The sequence below is a fragment of the Prionailurus viverrinus genome, chromosome C2 (assembly GCF_022837055.1).
Source record: "Prionailurus viverrinus isolate Anna chromosome C2, UM_Priviv_1.0, whole genome shotgun sequence".
Lineage (NCBI taxonomy): Eukaryota > Metazoa > Chordata > Mammalia > Carnivora > Felidae > Prionailurus > Prionailurus viverrinus.
This window is the reverse complement of record NC_062569.1, coordinates 92,334,263-92,351,540: the sequence shown is the minus strand read 5'-3', so window position 1 is coordinate 92,351,540 and position 17,278 is coordinate 92,334,263. Positions and strand designations below refer to the sequence as shown.

Below are 17,278 nucleotides of genomic sequence, written 5' to 3'. Positions count from 1 at the left end.
ATGGAGACAAAATAGTCTACTATTAGAAGACGATGCCATCTAGGATTTTTCATAGCTAAAGACAAGTCAATGCCTGGCTTCAAAGTTTCAAAGGACACGATGATTCTTGTTAGGTACTTATGCAGCTGGTGACTTGAAGTTGAAGCCAGTGCTCATTTACCATTCCAAAATCCTAAGGTCCTTAGTAATTGTGCTAAATCTACTCTCCCTGTGCTCTGTAAATGGAATAGCAAAGCCTGGATAACAGCACATCTGTTTACAACATGGTTTACTGAGTATTTTAAACCTACTATTGAGACCTACTCAGAAAAAAAAAGATTCCTTTCCAATTACTGCAGACAATGTAGTCACTCATGAGCTCTGATGGAGATGTACAAGACAAATGTTGTTTTCCTATCTCCTAATGGAATATCCGTTCTACAGTCCATGGATCTTGAAGTATAGATAATACTTGAACAATGTGGGGGTTGGGGCACCAACCCCAATGCAGTGGAAAAATCTGTGTATAACTTTTGACTCTCCCCAAATCTTAACTGCTCATAGTCTACTGTTGACGGAAAGCTTTACCAATAACAGAAACAGTCAATTAACACATATTTTATGCTATATTATATACTGTATTCTTATGATATAGCTATAAAAATGAAAATGTTAAGAAAATCATAAGGAAAATACACAGTACTGTGCTATATTTATTTTTTGAAAATCCATGTATAAGTGGACCTGCAAAGTTCAAACCCATTTTGTTCAAGAGCCAACTGTAATTTTGACTTTCAAGTCTTATTATTGAAGAACTGTATTTCATAAGGCTATAGCTGTTAAAGACAGTAATTCCTCTGATGGGTCCAGGCAAAGTACATTGAAAACTTTCTGGAAAGGATTCCACCATTCTAGATGCCATAAGAACATTTATGATTCATGGGAAGAGGTCAAAACTTTAAAATCAATGGGAGTTTAAGAGAAGTGACTTCCAACCCTCATGGATGAATGTATGGGTCCAAGATTCCCATGGAGGAAGTAACTGCAGTTGTGGTGGAAACAGCAAGAGAACCTGAATCAGAAGTGGAGCCTGAAGATGTGACTGAACTGCTGCAATCTCATGATAAAACTTGAATATATAAGCAGTTGCCTCTTACAGATGAGCAAAGAAAGTGGTTTCTTGAGATGTAATCTACTCCTGGTGCAGATGCTGTGAGAACCATCAAAATGACAACAATGGATTTAGAATGTGACATAAACTTAGTTGATAAAGAAAGCAGCAGCGGAGTTTGAGAGGATTGACTCCAATTTTGAAAGAAGCTCTACTGTCGGTAAAATGCTATCAAACAGCATCGCATGCTACAGAGAAATTGCTTGTGAAAGAGTCAAATTTCATTGGCAAATTTCATTGTTGTCTTATTCTTTTTTTTTTTTTTTTTTTTTTTATTTTTTTAAATTTTTTTTTTTTTTCAACGTTTATTTATTTTTGGGACAGAGAGAGACAGAGCATGAACGGGGGAGGGGCAGAGAGAGAGGGAGACACAGAATCGGAAACAGGCTCCAGGCTCTGAGCCATCAGCCCAGAGCCTGACGCGGGGCTCGAACTCACAGACCGCGAGATCGTGACCTGGCTGAAGTCGGACGCCTAACCGACTGCGCCACCCAGGCGCCCCCATTGTTGTCTTATTCTTAAGAAATTGCCACAGCCACCTCCAACTTTAGCAATCATCACCTGGATCAATTAGCAGACATCAACATCCAGGCAAGAACTTCCACCAGCAAAATGATTATGACTTGCTGAAAGCTTAGATGATGCTTAACATTTTTTAGCAATAAAGTATTTTTAAATTAAGGTATGTACATTTTTTAGACAATGCTATTGCACACTTAATAGACTATAGTGACTATAGTATAGTATAAACTTATATATACTGGGAAACCAAAAAAGTCATTTGGCTCACTTACTGCATTGATTTGCTTTGTTACAGTGGTCTGGAACCAAACCTGCAATATTGTCAAGGTGTGTCTGTGTAGTAAAAACTAATGAAAATAGTTATCTATGAAGGTCAGTAGAGGTACATCCTTTTGATGTACTTCTGACTTTTGAATCACATAAATGTTTTAAATATTCAAAAAATAAAATAGTATATGAAAACTACAGGTTTTATTTAACTTAAAACATAAATGTATATTAACTTGCCACATTTTGAGCTAAGGTCAAGGCCTTTTGTTTTGAGTCTAAGTCTACTGATTAGAATTTATCACTGCTTTCTTATGTAGACCACATCCACAATACACTGAAATTCAATTTCTGTTTTGGCCAAGTGTAGTTAGATATTAAAGAGAAATGCAAAATAATCTGTGAGCAGTATCCTTCTAGTTCTTTCCCATATTGACTTTTATAACTTTTTTACAGTTTTTACAGTTGTCTCACATATTTCATTAGCAATTATTTTAATGACTTCTATTCAATCTGATTTTCATGGAAGTAAACTGGCAGTCTGACCCTAGAACTGATAATCTTATCCACTGTATGATAAATGAGACAGTTTTAAGGCCGTGGCAGGTAACTTATAACACTGGCTTTGAGATTCTTCCTAGCCACATTCTCAGGCACAGAACTTTGAGCATATTATCACCCATGTATTACAATTGTTCACTAAAAGAAGAGAAAATGGCCTTGTTCTGGCATTTCCCCTGTTCACCTCAACACTGTTTTTTATTTAAACGCATTTCCTGATAAGCCTTCCTAATTCTATTTAACTTTGTTTTTACGATTTATTTTATTTTTTTAAAGTATTCTCTAGGCCCAACGTAGGGCTTGAACTCACAACCCCAAGATCAAGAGTTGCATGCTCTATCAAATGAGCTGGCTAGGCACCCCAACCTTCCTAATTCTCTGAGAATTTCAGTTTTATGCTCCCACCACTCACTTGCTTATCAAAATATATGTATCTGCCCCTTTCCCCCAAGCTTTATCAAAGTATAATTGACAAATGAAATTGGATATATTGAAGATGTATAATATGATGATTTGATACATGTGTTCCTGTGTAATGAATACGACAATCAAGTTAATTAACACATCCATCACCTGACACAGTTACCACTTTGTGTGTGTTTGTGGTAAGAACAGATTTACTCTCTAAACAAATTCCAAGTATACAATACAGTGTTATTAGTTATAATTACCATTTTTTACATTAGATTCCTACAACTTATCCATATTATAAGTGAAAGTTCGTACTCTTTGACCAACATCTACCTATGTTCCCCATGCCCTGGCACCAGGCAACTGCCATTTAACAATATTTCTGAGTTCAACTTTTTCAAATTCCACATGTGAGTGATATCATATTATATGTGCCTTCCTCTCTCTGGCTTACTGCACTGAACATGATACCCTCCCAGGATAATCCATGTTGTCACAAATGGCAAGATTTCCTTCTTTTTGATAGCTGAATGATGTTCCATTGTATATAGTTATAACATCCTATTCTAAGCTGATAACAACTTAACTTTGATTACATACACAAACTCCAAAATTTTACTTCTCTATCCCCTTATGTTTTAGGTCATTGATGTTACTATTTACATCTTTTATTTTGTGTATCCATTAACTCATTATTTTATGTTTTTTTTTTTTTAATATAGTAGACACGTTACATTAGTTTCAGGTATACAACTTAGTGATTTAACAAGTTTATACATTATGCTATGTCCACAAGTATAGTTAACATGTCTTATTATATCACTATTACAATATCATTGACTGTATTCCTTATGTTCTACATTTTATTCCTGTGACTTAATCATTCCACAACTGGAGGCCTGTGTCTTCTTCTCCTCTTCTCCCAATTTGCTCATCTCCCTACCCTACCCCCTCAGTTTGCTTTCTTTAATTAGGATCTATTTCTGCTTTTTGTTTGCTTATTCTTTTTTTATTCCATTTATGAGTGGCATCATATGATACTTGTCTTTCTCATTCTGACTTATATCACTTAGCATAATATCTTTGAGTTCACAGATTTTTTCTTTTCCTTGACTGAGTCCACTTTTGAAGCTACTAAATTTTTCACATCACCCACTGTATTCTTCAGCTCTAGGATTCATGCTTGGTTTTACTTTTTGATGGTTTCTATTTCTTTGTTGAATTTCTCATTCTGCTCATGTACTGTTTCCTAATTTTGTTTGGTTGACTATCTGTGTTTTATTGTAGTTCACTGAAATTCATTAAGAGGATTATTCTGAATTCTTGGTCAGTCAGTTCACAGATCTCCATTTGTTTAGGTTGGGTTATTGGAGCTTTACTAGTTTCTTTGGCGGTGCCATATTTCCTTGATTCTTCATTATTCTTGTATCCTTGTGTTGGTATGTGTGCATTTGAGGAAGCAGTCACTTCTTCTAGTCTTTACAGGTTTGCTTCAATAGGGAAAGATTTTCACTAGTCAGCCCAAACTAGGTTCTCAAAGGCCAGCTGGTAGAGCCCACAGGAGGGTGGGCAAGGTTTGATGCCAGAGTTTCTGGTTGGGTGGGGCCACTGGCTCAGCCCTGCACTCAGGCAAGACCACTCCCTAGGCTGCCTGATCAGGTGGGATTGTTAGCTGGGCTCTGCAGACAGGCATGGCCACTGGCTGGGCTCTCTGGCCAGACAGGCCCAGAGACTAGACTCCTTGGATAGGTGGTGCCATTAACTGAACTTTGTGTTCAGGTGTGGCCAGAGGTTGTGCTCCATAGTTGGATGGGGCTGCAGGATGGACCCTGTGATCAATGCAGGACTTCTGGCTGTGTTCTACAGTTCAGAGTCCCTGCTCCAGCAGGGCCACAAGATGAGCTCTGCAGTTGGGTAGGGGTGTCGGACTGGTTACCTGCAAGGGCAGAGGTACAGGCTGGGCTCTGCAGTCAGGCCATTGCCTGGGAATCCTAGCTGGGCTTAACTGTTCACCCTGCTTTCTGGTCAAACAGGCAGCAATCTGGCACAAGTGGGTGGAGCCATTTGCTGGGCTCTCTGATTGGGCAAGGTGGCCAGGAGGGATGCAGTGCCATCACTAATCCACACACAAAACCCTGTGAGCCCTACCTCCCATATTGTTCCTCAGGTAATCTAGCCTTGCCTATTTCCCTAGTGTTCCCCATAAGGTAAGACAGAAGTGGACTTCCCAGGCAACACTCCAGAATGCTGAGGAAGCTGGATGTCAACCCCAAGCTCTCTTTTTCTCACTGGAGAAACTGTAGGCCCAGAGAATTCCTCCCAGTGTGGTACAGTGCTGGATTAGGGAGGGGCAACACTGTCAAAGTGAAACCACTGCTCTTAGCCTTCTAATGTAGCTTTTCTCAGTTTTTGTGCTCCATGAATGTGTTTCAGCCTAACTGCCAGGTTCTGGGATTTTTAAAAAGGTCTTTTCGTCTGTAAATAGTTACTAATTCATATTTCTGTTATGGAGACTAGAACCAGGGGCCTCTTATTCTGCCATCTTGCTTATGTCAGTTCCTATGACTGCTCTTAATTGACAAAATATTTTTAGCCAGGTTCTTTCCAGAGAATACAATCTCAAACCCTATTTTATTCAATTTTTATCAAAATCTTTGTTATAAGAAATAGTTATAAAAGACTATCTAATATTTACAAGACTTTAAAATTCCTTATTGCATTTATTATAGAGATTTTCTCAAGAATATAAGACCCTGAGTGTCTTTTTAGGACTAAATTTCTCTTATGCAATAAAATGCAACATTTTTCCTAATTATTTTTTTAAAGATTTTACTTTTTTAAGTAATCTTTACACCCAACATGGGTCTCAAACTTACAACCCAGAGATCAAAAGTCACATGCTTTACTGACTGAGACAGCCAGGTACCCCTTTTCCTCATTTTTTTGGTTTTGTTTATCTTATCAATATTGAGACTAATCAAGCTTTCCTGTTTGCTGTAGTTGCTAGAAAACTCAGAACCAAAGTTGGCTACAAGAACTGTACATGACTTAAAGGCATGCATGTTTATGTACAAACCTTTGAATTTTATATGATCATCTTATTTTCAATTTCCTGATATTTCATTATACTTTACTATTCTTTTATATATTGTAAAATATGTTTTTTATAAAACACCTCAAATGCTTTTTTGAAAGGTTAGAGAAAAAAGTAGACAAATAAATTAAAATGTCACTATAACATTTAGCTTATTACTTTAAAACAACTCTCTTCTTACCTGTACTCTATTTCCACCACTGCTACCCTAAAGAAGACAAACAAGATGTTCCCAAGATGTTCAGGATTCTATATAAGTATTTTCTCCCCATTTTCACAAACTTAATAGAACTTACCAGATAAACAATATGCAAATCATTCTCTAAAACAAAGCCCTTCATTGCTCTTTGGAGGTCAGCAAAAATATCTAAAGTATCAGTTGGAGAAAGTGAAGAAGACAGAGTTGCTGAACCAAGATGTGTTGGATGATACACTTTTCCTGGTTGGGGGCAGGAGAAGGGAAATAAAGTATCAAATGTTAGAGATTAAATAAAACACTGTCTTTCTGTACTCTATAATTTACGTTTTAGCCTCTGATAAATTTTACAAACAGAATTTTGCCCCATGTATGCATATTTATGAGCAGATTCTATGCTAAATGCCTGATGTTGCTAAATCCAACACTAAGTACTAAAAATGAGTTTATATAGCACTCGAAAAACCGGTTTCCTTTTATAGTGTTTGAAAAGTCAATTTCCTTTTACTAAGCAGTATAAAGTCAGCAAAGATGAAAAAGTGTATACTGTAATTAAGTCACACTTACCTTCTGTTCCATCACTAGCTTCAGTAATCTGGATGAATTCGTTTTCTAGCAGCCACATTACACAGGCTTCAATTGCTCCAAGTTGAACAGAATCTTGATTCTTCTGAATTCCCAGCTTCCCTTCTCTCATACTCGCAGCCAAAAATGTGCAAGAAGCATAAGTCTGCATATCTTGTGATGTACTTGCTATTCCACCAACTATTATCTGATATAAGAGGTTTGAAATTTTCTGTAACTTTTTAATAAGACATGCAGGCCCTTATGATATAAAAGAAATGAAGTGATTTTGTTCTCTTAAAATATTCTCAGCATCTTAACGTAGACACTTTTTATTAATTCTTCCATTATCACTCGTTATACATGTAGATAACACCTAATGACAACATCAAAAGTTTCCTTAAAAGTAGATACATTTTCTCATAAATGAAAATAAATGAATCACTATCTATCTGAAATGTAGGAACTAACAACATAGCCTTCCTTCTGAAACATGTGGGCATATAGGAATGCTAGTATTGAATATTCCCCACCCAGAAGGGGGTTGGGAATGGGTGTAGAAAAAGTGAAGTGAGTTGTGTTTTGTGGATATCATCTTCCTACAACTATATTAAATATACTAATTAAGTGTACTAATTTTCCCTTTGACTTCTTCCATTTAATACAGATTGAAAACATACTAAATCAACCTAAACAGAGCTTACTCCTTTTAATGACCCCAATGCATAGTTTTACCAAGATTTATTTAGTATTTGTGGTATTTTGGTTGTTTCCAGTTTTTTCTTATTGCCAATAGTGCCATAATAACCATTCTTGTACATTTAATTTTATGCAATTTCACAAATACATCCCTAAGTAAAACTCTTAGTTGTGAATCTACTGGTAAATGGCTATGTGTTCTGTTTTGGCATTGTTGTTGTTTTTATCTTAGTGGATATGTCCAAGTTGCCCTCCCAAAAGAGTTTCAGCAGTATATAAGAATGCCTACTTTCTTTTTTTTTTTTTTTTTTTTTTTTTTGGGACAGAGAGAGACAGAGCATGAACGGGGGAGGGGCAGAGAGAGAGGGAGACACAGAATCGGAAACAGGCTCCAGGCTCTGAGCCATCAGCCCAGAGCCCGACGCGGGGCTCGAACTCACGGACCGCGAGATCGTGACCTGGCTGAAGTCGGGCGCTTTAACCGACTGCGCCACCCAGGCGCCCCAAGAATGCCTACTTTCTATATCCTTACCAACCCTATGTTATCAGTTCCTTTCCTTTTTTTGTGTGTTTTCGTTTGTTTTCAAATGGAGAGCGAAAGGGGAGAAAAAAGTATGAGCACAGGTACCAGAACCCCTAGCACCAGTACTGAAGCCAAGAGCAAGGCATGCTGGTATATGAACAGAAAAATTTCTGGATGAATACGCAAAACACTTAAAAGGAGATTCGTTACCTTTGAGGACCCAGAATAGAAAGTTTTATTTTTCACTTTAGATCTTTCCATGTTGTTTGAAACTTCTAATCATGTCTATTTGTAATTTGATTTTATTTTAATGTCAATAGGTATTATCTGTATGTAAGAACTATGGTCCATTTTGTCACCTTTTTTAAAAATTCAAAAAATAATAAAGTATACCTAAAAAAGAAAAAGAATCATCTGGCATTTGGGTTTTAATCCACTGTTCTGAAATACGCTGACATAGCACTAGCTGTATTAAACTCCAGGAAATAACTATATAAAATAGAAGACATTCAGACTTGGGAACACTACAAACAATCTCACAATGAAACACAAAGCTAAGATTTTTCTTCACATCATTAAATTCTATCATCATATTATAGGCTTCAAAGAGCAAATAATTTAGTGAACTCTTCCTTACCTCCAGAATAGCTCTTATCATGCTTGCAGTTACTTCTTCTCCTTCTTGTCTTTGCAAACAGCTACGAACAGGTTTTAGAGATCCCTGAAGTAGAGCTATGCCTTTTGATTTCTCAGAGTTCTTACAAACTAAGATACTCTCACCTATAACCAAAAAAATGCACATTTGCAAAACCCCAACATATTTCCATAAGATACTTGCCAAAGAGAATTTAAGCTGTCTTACTTATTTAAAAAGAAGGTAATAGATGATAGCGGTTATTATGATCATAAAATTATTGCTGATGCTTTCATTTTCTGAATTTTGGATTGAAGGGGATCAGAATATGCCATACCAAAACATGCCACTTTGGCATAAGGATTATTTTGACCTGAAGGCACTTAGGAAGTAGCAAACACAGTAAGAGCTCCTGGCCCTCATCCTGTTTGCCTAGATGTAAGACATAAATTTCTCTTTGTGAAGGTGTTCCACTTATCACTTATCACTGGATGCAGAAAGGCAGCACCAGATGGGTCTGCATAAACCTTACTAAATAATCCTTAACTTCTGTTAGTTTCCAGTATATATTTACTTTCCCACAATTTACCACTTCTAGAAACTCAAACCCCTTTTCCTTGGTCTTGTCACTTCACAATTCTATTACCTTTTGTTAAAAGGGTATAAAGCCCCTAACATCTAACTGCTTCTTTGGGTCTTTACTGGTTCTCTATGAAGTCCTCTGTGTATGCAAAAAATTAAAATATTAATATCAAATAAAATATGTATGCCTTTTCTCCTGTTAATCTGCCATCTGTCAGTCTAATTTGCAGGCACTAGCCATAGAAGCTAAGCAGGCACAGGAAAAGTTTCTTTCCTTCCACATAGGAGCAACTGTTTTTACTGAATAATTAAGTATATAATAATAATAATAGAGGTATTTTGAAAATCATAAAGGAAAATGCAAATGCAAATTATTACTGGTTACATATGAAAACACAAATTCAAAAATATTTACAGAAACCTAGAAATGACATTATAACTCACTAATCAAAAGCTTTAGGTTACTGTGACAATCAAATGAATAAAAATGTGATAGCACTTATACATTATAAACATATATAAAGGTACAATTTATACAAACATAAACTATTATTACGGTAATTAAGACTAGAAAAAAAGATAATTTTTTTTTTCAAAAATGAATCCAATAGTAGGGGAAAGGAAGCAAGTAGATGTGTAAGGGGGCAAATGAAGGCAACTTGCATTAGAGAAAACTAAAAATGGCATTGTGGTGGAGTATATTAATCATTCTAGGGAGACAGAAGACTTTACTAAAGCTGATTGCTAAACTGAGAAACAAGATAAGATAAAGATAAAGGACTATAAACTTGATGACTGTTGTTGTTTATCCTAGATATAATTACAAAAAGATAGATGTCATCAAACAAAACAATAGCAGCAACAAAAACAGCTGGATAAAATGCATCACCTGGCTCTTATAAACACTACAAAATAGCCCAACTTAAGATAAAAAATTATCTACAAAATGGATCAACTAGCATTAGTGGCAAATACAAAAAGCCACTTTGGGCTATTCAAACTACTTTCAGCTTTTAATCCTTCAGCAAGATGGAAAACCCTTTTTCAAAGTGAGCAAGATTTATGAAAATTAATGCCAATATATACAGTCCAGGTCCCTGCTCCCATCTGTCTGAGGAGGTTGTATCCATACTACAATAGACAAGTCAATTAGAATCAAATCAATTATTACTATTTGACTTGTAAATCACTATTTTTGCACAAAGTACCAACCTCTTATTATACTGGAAGGTTCCAAGAAATCCACAGAAAGATTAAAATGTTATCTAAATAAAACACCATTAACTGTCTAGGAACATTAACATAATTTATAAAATGTAAAGAAGTTACAAAGATGCTACATAATCTAAAAAGCATGACCAAGTATGCATATCTTCATAATTGATATGAAACACTATATTCACACATTCTCCACTTGCTGGAAGTTCTGAGCAAGCATATGTCATCCTGAAATGGAGCATTATGCAAAGTCAAAACTTCAGAAGTTTCCAAGACCTCAAAAACAAAGTTACTATGGTATATTTTAGTTTTGTTTAAATGTTAATCTGGTTTAAGGCTTGATAATTTGGCCAGGGTACCAACTTTCCAATTATTCTTCCCTATAAGAAAGAGAAGTATAAGCTAAGAATATAGCAAGGCAAATAAAATCTCCTCATCTTCTATATCACCTTAAAGACCCTCTGACCCTAAAAGAAGAGTAGCTGTGTAAAATGAACTTAGACTCCACCCTCCAGAGTTTGAGCCTACTAAGAAATTAGAGTTGGAAGGAAGGGCAGAGGGAAGAGCAAATAGGAATAGGAAGGGAGTGTTTTTGTCTCTTCCCCCAACCTTTTCTAAACACGTGTAATCTGCACATTTTATAGGTAAAGTAAGAGACAGAGCAGGATAAACTTCTTTCATGCCTATAATAGGGGAAATCCAAGGAGTTGGACGTTTTTTTTAATCATTAGAATTTTTAGGGCTTAAAAGAGAGGCAGGCCAATGGCCCTTCAGGGATTACAGACAGAGAAGTCATTTGTTACTGGGGCTGAGACACATAGCCATTTTTCTTTTAATAAAACTCCTGCATGTTGGATGGGCACATGGCCACACAGCTAAAGGTTATATTTCCCAGCCTCCCTTGCAGTTGGGAAATGTAACCATGTGACTAAGTTCTGGCCGACTGGATGTGAGGAGAAATACTTAGTGCAACTTCTGAGAAGTGCCCTTAAGGGACAAGTTGTGTCCTTTATTTCCTCATCGCCCCTTCCTGATGGTTGAAATGCAGATGTGATGACAGACAAATCAAGTTATTCTAATAGTCACTTCCTTGGTATACTACCCAGTTTTTTGCACCCACACTATCCCACTTATTTTCCCATTAAGACTTTCCCTTTTCTCCTGGATATCCTAATGTTCTTCAGCAACCATAGAACTATTTTTTTACATACAGTATAATATTAGTCAATAGAATACATCCTAGAGAAGAAAGATGAGATGACAGAGAACTTCCTCCCAAAGCTCTTTAATGTTGTAAGACTTATAACAATTTTGTCACACCCATAATTATCTACCAGGTTAGTAATAACATTTGCTGCTACCTCAATATTTAATTCAAACAAGACTCTTCCTCATTGCTTAAGACAAAACTTCTGCTTGGTTTCTGTTAATGTTACCATTACTTGCTGACAGAAGAAACTAAAAAGGTGTTTTCAGAACCAGCACCATTTTAGAGAGAAAATAATGGTATGTGAAATTCCTATTCCTAAATGTAAGAGTACTTTCCAGCTCTCAGTACCCCTCCTTTGAAGTCTTAGGTCAGTCACCTAAGCAGAACTAAAACCCCATGAAAATTACTCCCTTCATTAGCACTAAATAGATTATACTGGAAATTAAAAATCATCTTCTAGCTAATATGATAAATCATTTTGATTAGAATAATACTGAATCATTTCACCGTATATAAAAGAAAATGTTGGGGCGCCTGGGTGGCGCAGTCGGTTAAGAGTCCGACTTCAGCCAGGTCACGATCTCACTGTCCGTGAGTTCGAGCCCCGCGTCGGGCTCTGGGCTGATGGCTCAGAGCCTGGAGCCTGTTTCCGATTCTGTGTCTCCCTCTCTCTCTGCCCCTCCCCCGTTCATGCTCTGTCTCTCTCTGTCCCAAAAATAAATAAACGTTGAAAAAAAAAATTTTTTTTTAAAAAAATAAAATAAAAAATAAAATAAAAAAAAAATAATAAATAAAAGAAAATGTTAATTTTACATTAAGAGAAAATCAAGGGCTAATGATATATGAAAATTATAATTTACATTCATTATAAATATTAAGTAAATCAAAAACATGACATTAGTGCTTTGGATAACAAAGAAATACAGCATGATGAGAAATCAATTGGCAGGCATCAGTCAGATTTCAAGTAGACTGACACTGTCCTTCACCAATGCTATTACAATTAAAATCAAACTCACTTACCTACTGTGTCTACCCCTTTCCTGCCAGCACGACCAACCATCTGCTTATAAGTAAGAATATCTAGAGGTCGACCACTGAAAATCGGAGTCCGAATAATTACACGACGTGCTGGTAAATTCACCCCAGATGAAAGAGTAGAAGTTGCTGCCAAAACCCGAATCTGACCTTGACGGAAGGCTCCTTCAATGATATCCCTCTCCTCAAAAGTAAGACCTAACAAAAGGAAGTTACAATAACATATATTTATTAATGAATATATGAAATAATGAATATAATGAAAATACTGTACTTGATTACTTACAAATGGATCTGGGAATCTACTAGAAACTTCTAAAGATTTTTACAAGCTATTGTTACGACCATAAACAACATCTTTATGTCACCACGGTCTATCTTTAAGAGTATAATCTGCCTCCCCTAGTATATTTTTTTTAAATATGAAATTTATTGTTAAATTGGTTTCCATACAACGCCCAGTGCTCATCCCAACAGGTGCCCTCCTCAATACACATCTCCCACCCCTCATAACCCTCAGTTTGTCCTCAGTTTTTAAGAGTCTCTTATGCTTTGGCTCTCTCCTTCTCTAACCTCTTTTTTTTTTTCCTTCCCCTCCTCCATGGTCTTCTGTTAAGTTTCTCAGGATCCACATAAAAGTGAAAACATATGGTATCTGTCTTTCTCTGTATGGCTTATTTCCCTTAGCATAACACTCTCCAGTTCCATCCACGTTGCTACAAAAGGCCATATTTCATTCTTTCTCATTGCCACATAGTATTCCATTGTGTATATAAACCACAATTTCTTTATTCATTCATCAGTTGATGGACATTTAGGCTCTTTCAATAATTTGGCTATTGAAAGTGCTGCTATAAACATTGGGGTACAAGTGCCCTGATGCATCAGCACTCCTGTATCCCTTGGGTAAATTGCTAGCAGTGCTATTGCTGGGTCATAGGGTAGGTCTATTTTTAATTTTCTGAGGAACCTCCACACTGTTTTCCAGCGTGGCTGCACCAGTTTGCATTCCCACCAACAGTACAAGAGGGTTCCCGTTTCTCCACATCCTTGCCAGCATCTATAGTCTCCTGATTTGTTCATTTTAGCCACTCTGACTGGCGTGAGGTGGTATCTGAATGTGGTTTTGATTTGTATCTCCCTGATGAGGAGCGACGTTGAGCATCTTTTCATGTGCCTGTTGGCCATCTGGATGTCTTCTTTAGAGAAGTGTCAGTTCATGTTTTCTGCCCATTTCTTCACCAGATTATTTGTTTTTCTGGTGTGGAGGTTGGTGAGTTCTTTATAGATTTTGGATACTAGCCCTTTGTCTGATATGTCATTTACAAATATCTTTTCCCATTCCGTTGGTTGCCTTTTAGTTTTGTTGGTTGTTTCCTTGGCTGTGCAGAAGTTATCTTCATGAGGTCCCAATCGTTCATTTTTGCTTTTAATTCCCTTGCCTTTGGGGATGTGTCAAGTAAGAAATTGCTGCGGCTGAGGTCAGAGAGGTTTTTTCCTGCTTTCTCCTCTAGGGTTTTGATGGTTTCCTGTCCCAAATTCAGGTTCTTTATCCATTTTGAGTTTATTTTTGTGAATGGTGTGAGAAAGTGGTCTAGTTTCAATCTTCTGCATGTTGCTGTCCAGTTCTCCCAGCACCATTTGTTAAAGAGACTGTCTTTTATCCATTGGATGTTCTTTCCTGCTTTGTCAAAGATTAGTTGGCCATACTTTTGTGGGTCCAGTTCTGGGGTTTCTATTCTATTCCATTGGTCCATGTGTCTGTTTTGGTGCCAATACCATGCTGTCTTGATGATTACAGCTTTGTAGTAGAGGCTACAGTCTGTGATTGTGATGCCTCCTGCTTTGGTCTTCTTCTTCAATATTACTTTGGCTATTTGGGGCCTTTGTGGTTCCATACAAATTTTAGGATTGCTTGTTCTAGCTTCAAGAAGAATGCTGGTGCAATTTTGATTGGGATTGCATTGAATGTGTAGAAAGCTTTGGGTAGAATTGACATTTTGACAATATTTGTTCTTCCAATCCATGAGCATGGAAAGTTTTTCCATTTCTTTATATCTTCTTCAATTTCCTTCATAAGCTTTCTATAGTTTTCAGCATACAGATCCTTTACATCTTTGGTTAGGTTTATTCCTAGGGTTGGTGCAAGTGTGAATGGGATCAGTTTATTTGTCTTTCTGTTGTTTCATTATTAGTGTATAAGAATGCAACTGATTTCTGTACATTGATTTTGTATCCTGCAACTTTGCTGAATTCATGTATCAGTTCTAACAGACTTTTGGTGAAGTCTATCAGGTTTTCCATGTATAATATCATGTCATCTGCAAAAAGTGAAAGCTTGACTTCTTCATTGCCAATTTTGATGCCTTTGAATTCCTTTTGTTGTCTAATTGCTGATGCTATCACTTCCAACACTATGTTAAACAACAGCAGTGAGAGTGGACATCTCTGTCATGTTCCTGATCTCAGGGAGAAAGCTGTCAGTTTTTCCCCACAGAGAATGATATTAGCTGTGGGCTTTACATAAATGGCTTTTTTTGATGTTTAAGTATGTTCCTTCTATCCCGACTTTCTCGAGGGTTTTTATTAAGAAAGGATGCTTAATTTTGTCAAATGCTTTTTCTGCATCGATTGACAGGATCATATGGTTCTTTTCTTTCATTAATGTGATGTATCACATTGATTGACTTGCGAATGTTTAACCAGCCCTACAGCCCAGGAATGAATCCCACTTGATCATGGTGTATAATTCTTTTTATATGCTGTTGAATTCGATTTGCTAGTATCTTATTGAGAATTTTTGCATCCATCCATCATCATCATCATCAGGGATATTGGCCTGTAGTTCTCTTTTTTTGCTGGGTCTCTGTCTGGTTTAGGAATCAAAGTATTGCTGGCCTCATAGAATGAGTCTGGAAGTTGTCCTTCCCTTTCTAGTTTTTGGAATAGCTTGAGGATAGGTATTATCTCTGCTCTAAATGTCTGGTAGAATTCCCCTGGGAAGCCATCTGGTCCTGGACTCTTACTTGTTGGGAGATTTTTGATAACTGATTCAATTTCTTTGCTGGTTATGGGTCTGTTCAAGTTTTCTATTTCTTCCTGATTGAGTTTTGGAAGTGTGTGGGTGTTTAGGAATTTGTCCATTTCATCCAGGTTGTCCAGTTTGTTGGCATATAATTTTTTATAGTATTCCCTGATAATTGCTTGTATTTCTGAGGGACTGGTTGTAATAATTCCATTTTCATTCATGATTTTATTTGGGTAATCTCCCTTTTCTTTTTGAGAAGCCTGGATAGAGGTTTATCAATTTTGTTTATTTTTTCAAAAAACCAACTCTTGGTTTCATTGATCTGCTCTACAGTTCTTTTAGATTCTATATTGTTTATTTCGGCTCTGATCTTTATTATTTCTCTTCTTCTGCTGGGTTTGGGGTGTCTTTGCTGTTCTGCTTCTATTTCCTTTAGGTGTGCTGTTAGATTTTGTAATTGGGTTTTTTTTGTTTCTTGAGATAGGCCTGGATTGCAATGTATTTTCCTCTCAGGACTGCTTTTGCTACATCCCAAAGCGTTTGGATTGTTGTATTTTCATTTTCATTTGTTTCCATATATTTTTTAATTTTTTCTCTAATTGCCTGGTTGACTCATTCATTCTTTAGTAGGATGTTCTTTAACCTCCATGCTTTTGGAGGTTTTCCAGACTTTTTCCTGTGGTTGATTTCAAGCTTCATAGCATTGTGATCTGAAAATATGCATGGTATGATCTCAATTCTTTTATACTTAAGAAGGGCTGTTTGTGACCCAATATGTGATCTATCTTGGAGAATGTTCCATGTGCACTCGAGAAGAAAGTATATTCTGTTGCTTTGGGATACAGAGTTCTAAATATATCTGTCAAGTCCATCTGATCCAATGTATCATTCAGGACCCTTGTTTCTTTATTGATCCTGTGTCTAGATGATCTATCCATTGTTGTAAGTGAAGTATTAAAGTCCCCTGTAATTACCACATTCTTATCAATAAAGTTGCTTATGTTTGTGAGTAATTGTTTTATATATTTGGGGGCTCCCGTATTGGGCGCATAGACATTTATAATTGTTAGCTCTTCCTGATGGATAGACCCTGTGATTATTATATAATGCTCTTCTTCATCTCTTGTTATTGCCTTTAATTTAAAGTCTAGTTTGTCTGATATAAGTATGGCTACTCCAGCTTTCTTCTGACTTCCAGTAGCATGATAGATAGTTCTCTATCCCCTCACTTTCAATCCGAAGGTGTCCTCAGGTCTAAAACGAGTCTCTTGTAAACAGCAAATAGAAGGGTCTTGTTTTTTTATCCATTCCATTACCCTATGTCTTTTGATTGGAATATTTAGTCCATTTACACTCAGTGTTATTATAGAAAGATACGGGTTTAGAGTCATTGTGATGTCTGTAGGTTTCATGCTTGTAGTGATGTCTCTGGTACTTTGTGGTCCTTGCAACATTTCACTCACAGAATCCCCCTTAGGATCTCTTTGTAGGGCTGGTTTAGTGGTGATGAATTCCTTCAGTTTTTGTTTGTTTGGGAAGACCTTTATCTCTCCTTCTATTTTGAACGACAGACTTGCTGGA

The 17,278-nt window shown here is 36.6% G+C and overlaps 1 protein-coding gene across 7 annotated transcripts in view; it reads right to left on the bottom strand.

The window, feature by feature from the left end:
• The window catches only part of POLQ (DNA polymerase theta), a 118,603-nt gene that overhangs the window by 80,305 nt on the left and 21,020 nt on the right, over positions 1 to 17,278 (bottom strand). For all 7 annotated transcript variants that reach the window (XR_007155816.1, XM_047876046.1, XM_047876047.1 and 4 more), the window contains 4 exons: positions 12,655 to 12,867; positions 8,625 to 8,767; positions 6,769 to 6,973; positions 6,302 to 6,444 (listed from right to left, as the gene is read on the bottom strand). Coding sequence is in view for 6 of the 7 variants with exons in the window: in XM_047876046.1 (XP_047732002.1) it covers positions 6,302 to 6,444; positions 6,769 to 6,973; positions 8,625 to 8,767; positions 12,655 to 12,867 (704 nt within the window). In the remaining variant the exon portion in view is untranslated. The remainder of the gene's footprint in view (positions 1 to 6,301; positions 6,445 to 6,768; positions 6,974 to 8,624; positions 8,768 to 12,654; positions 12,868 to 17,278) is intronic.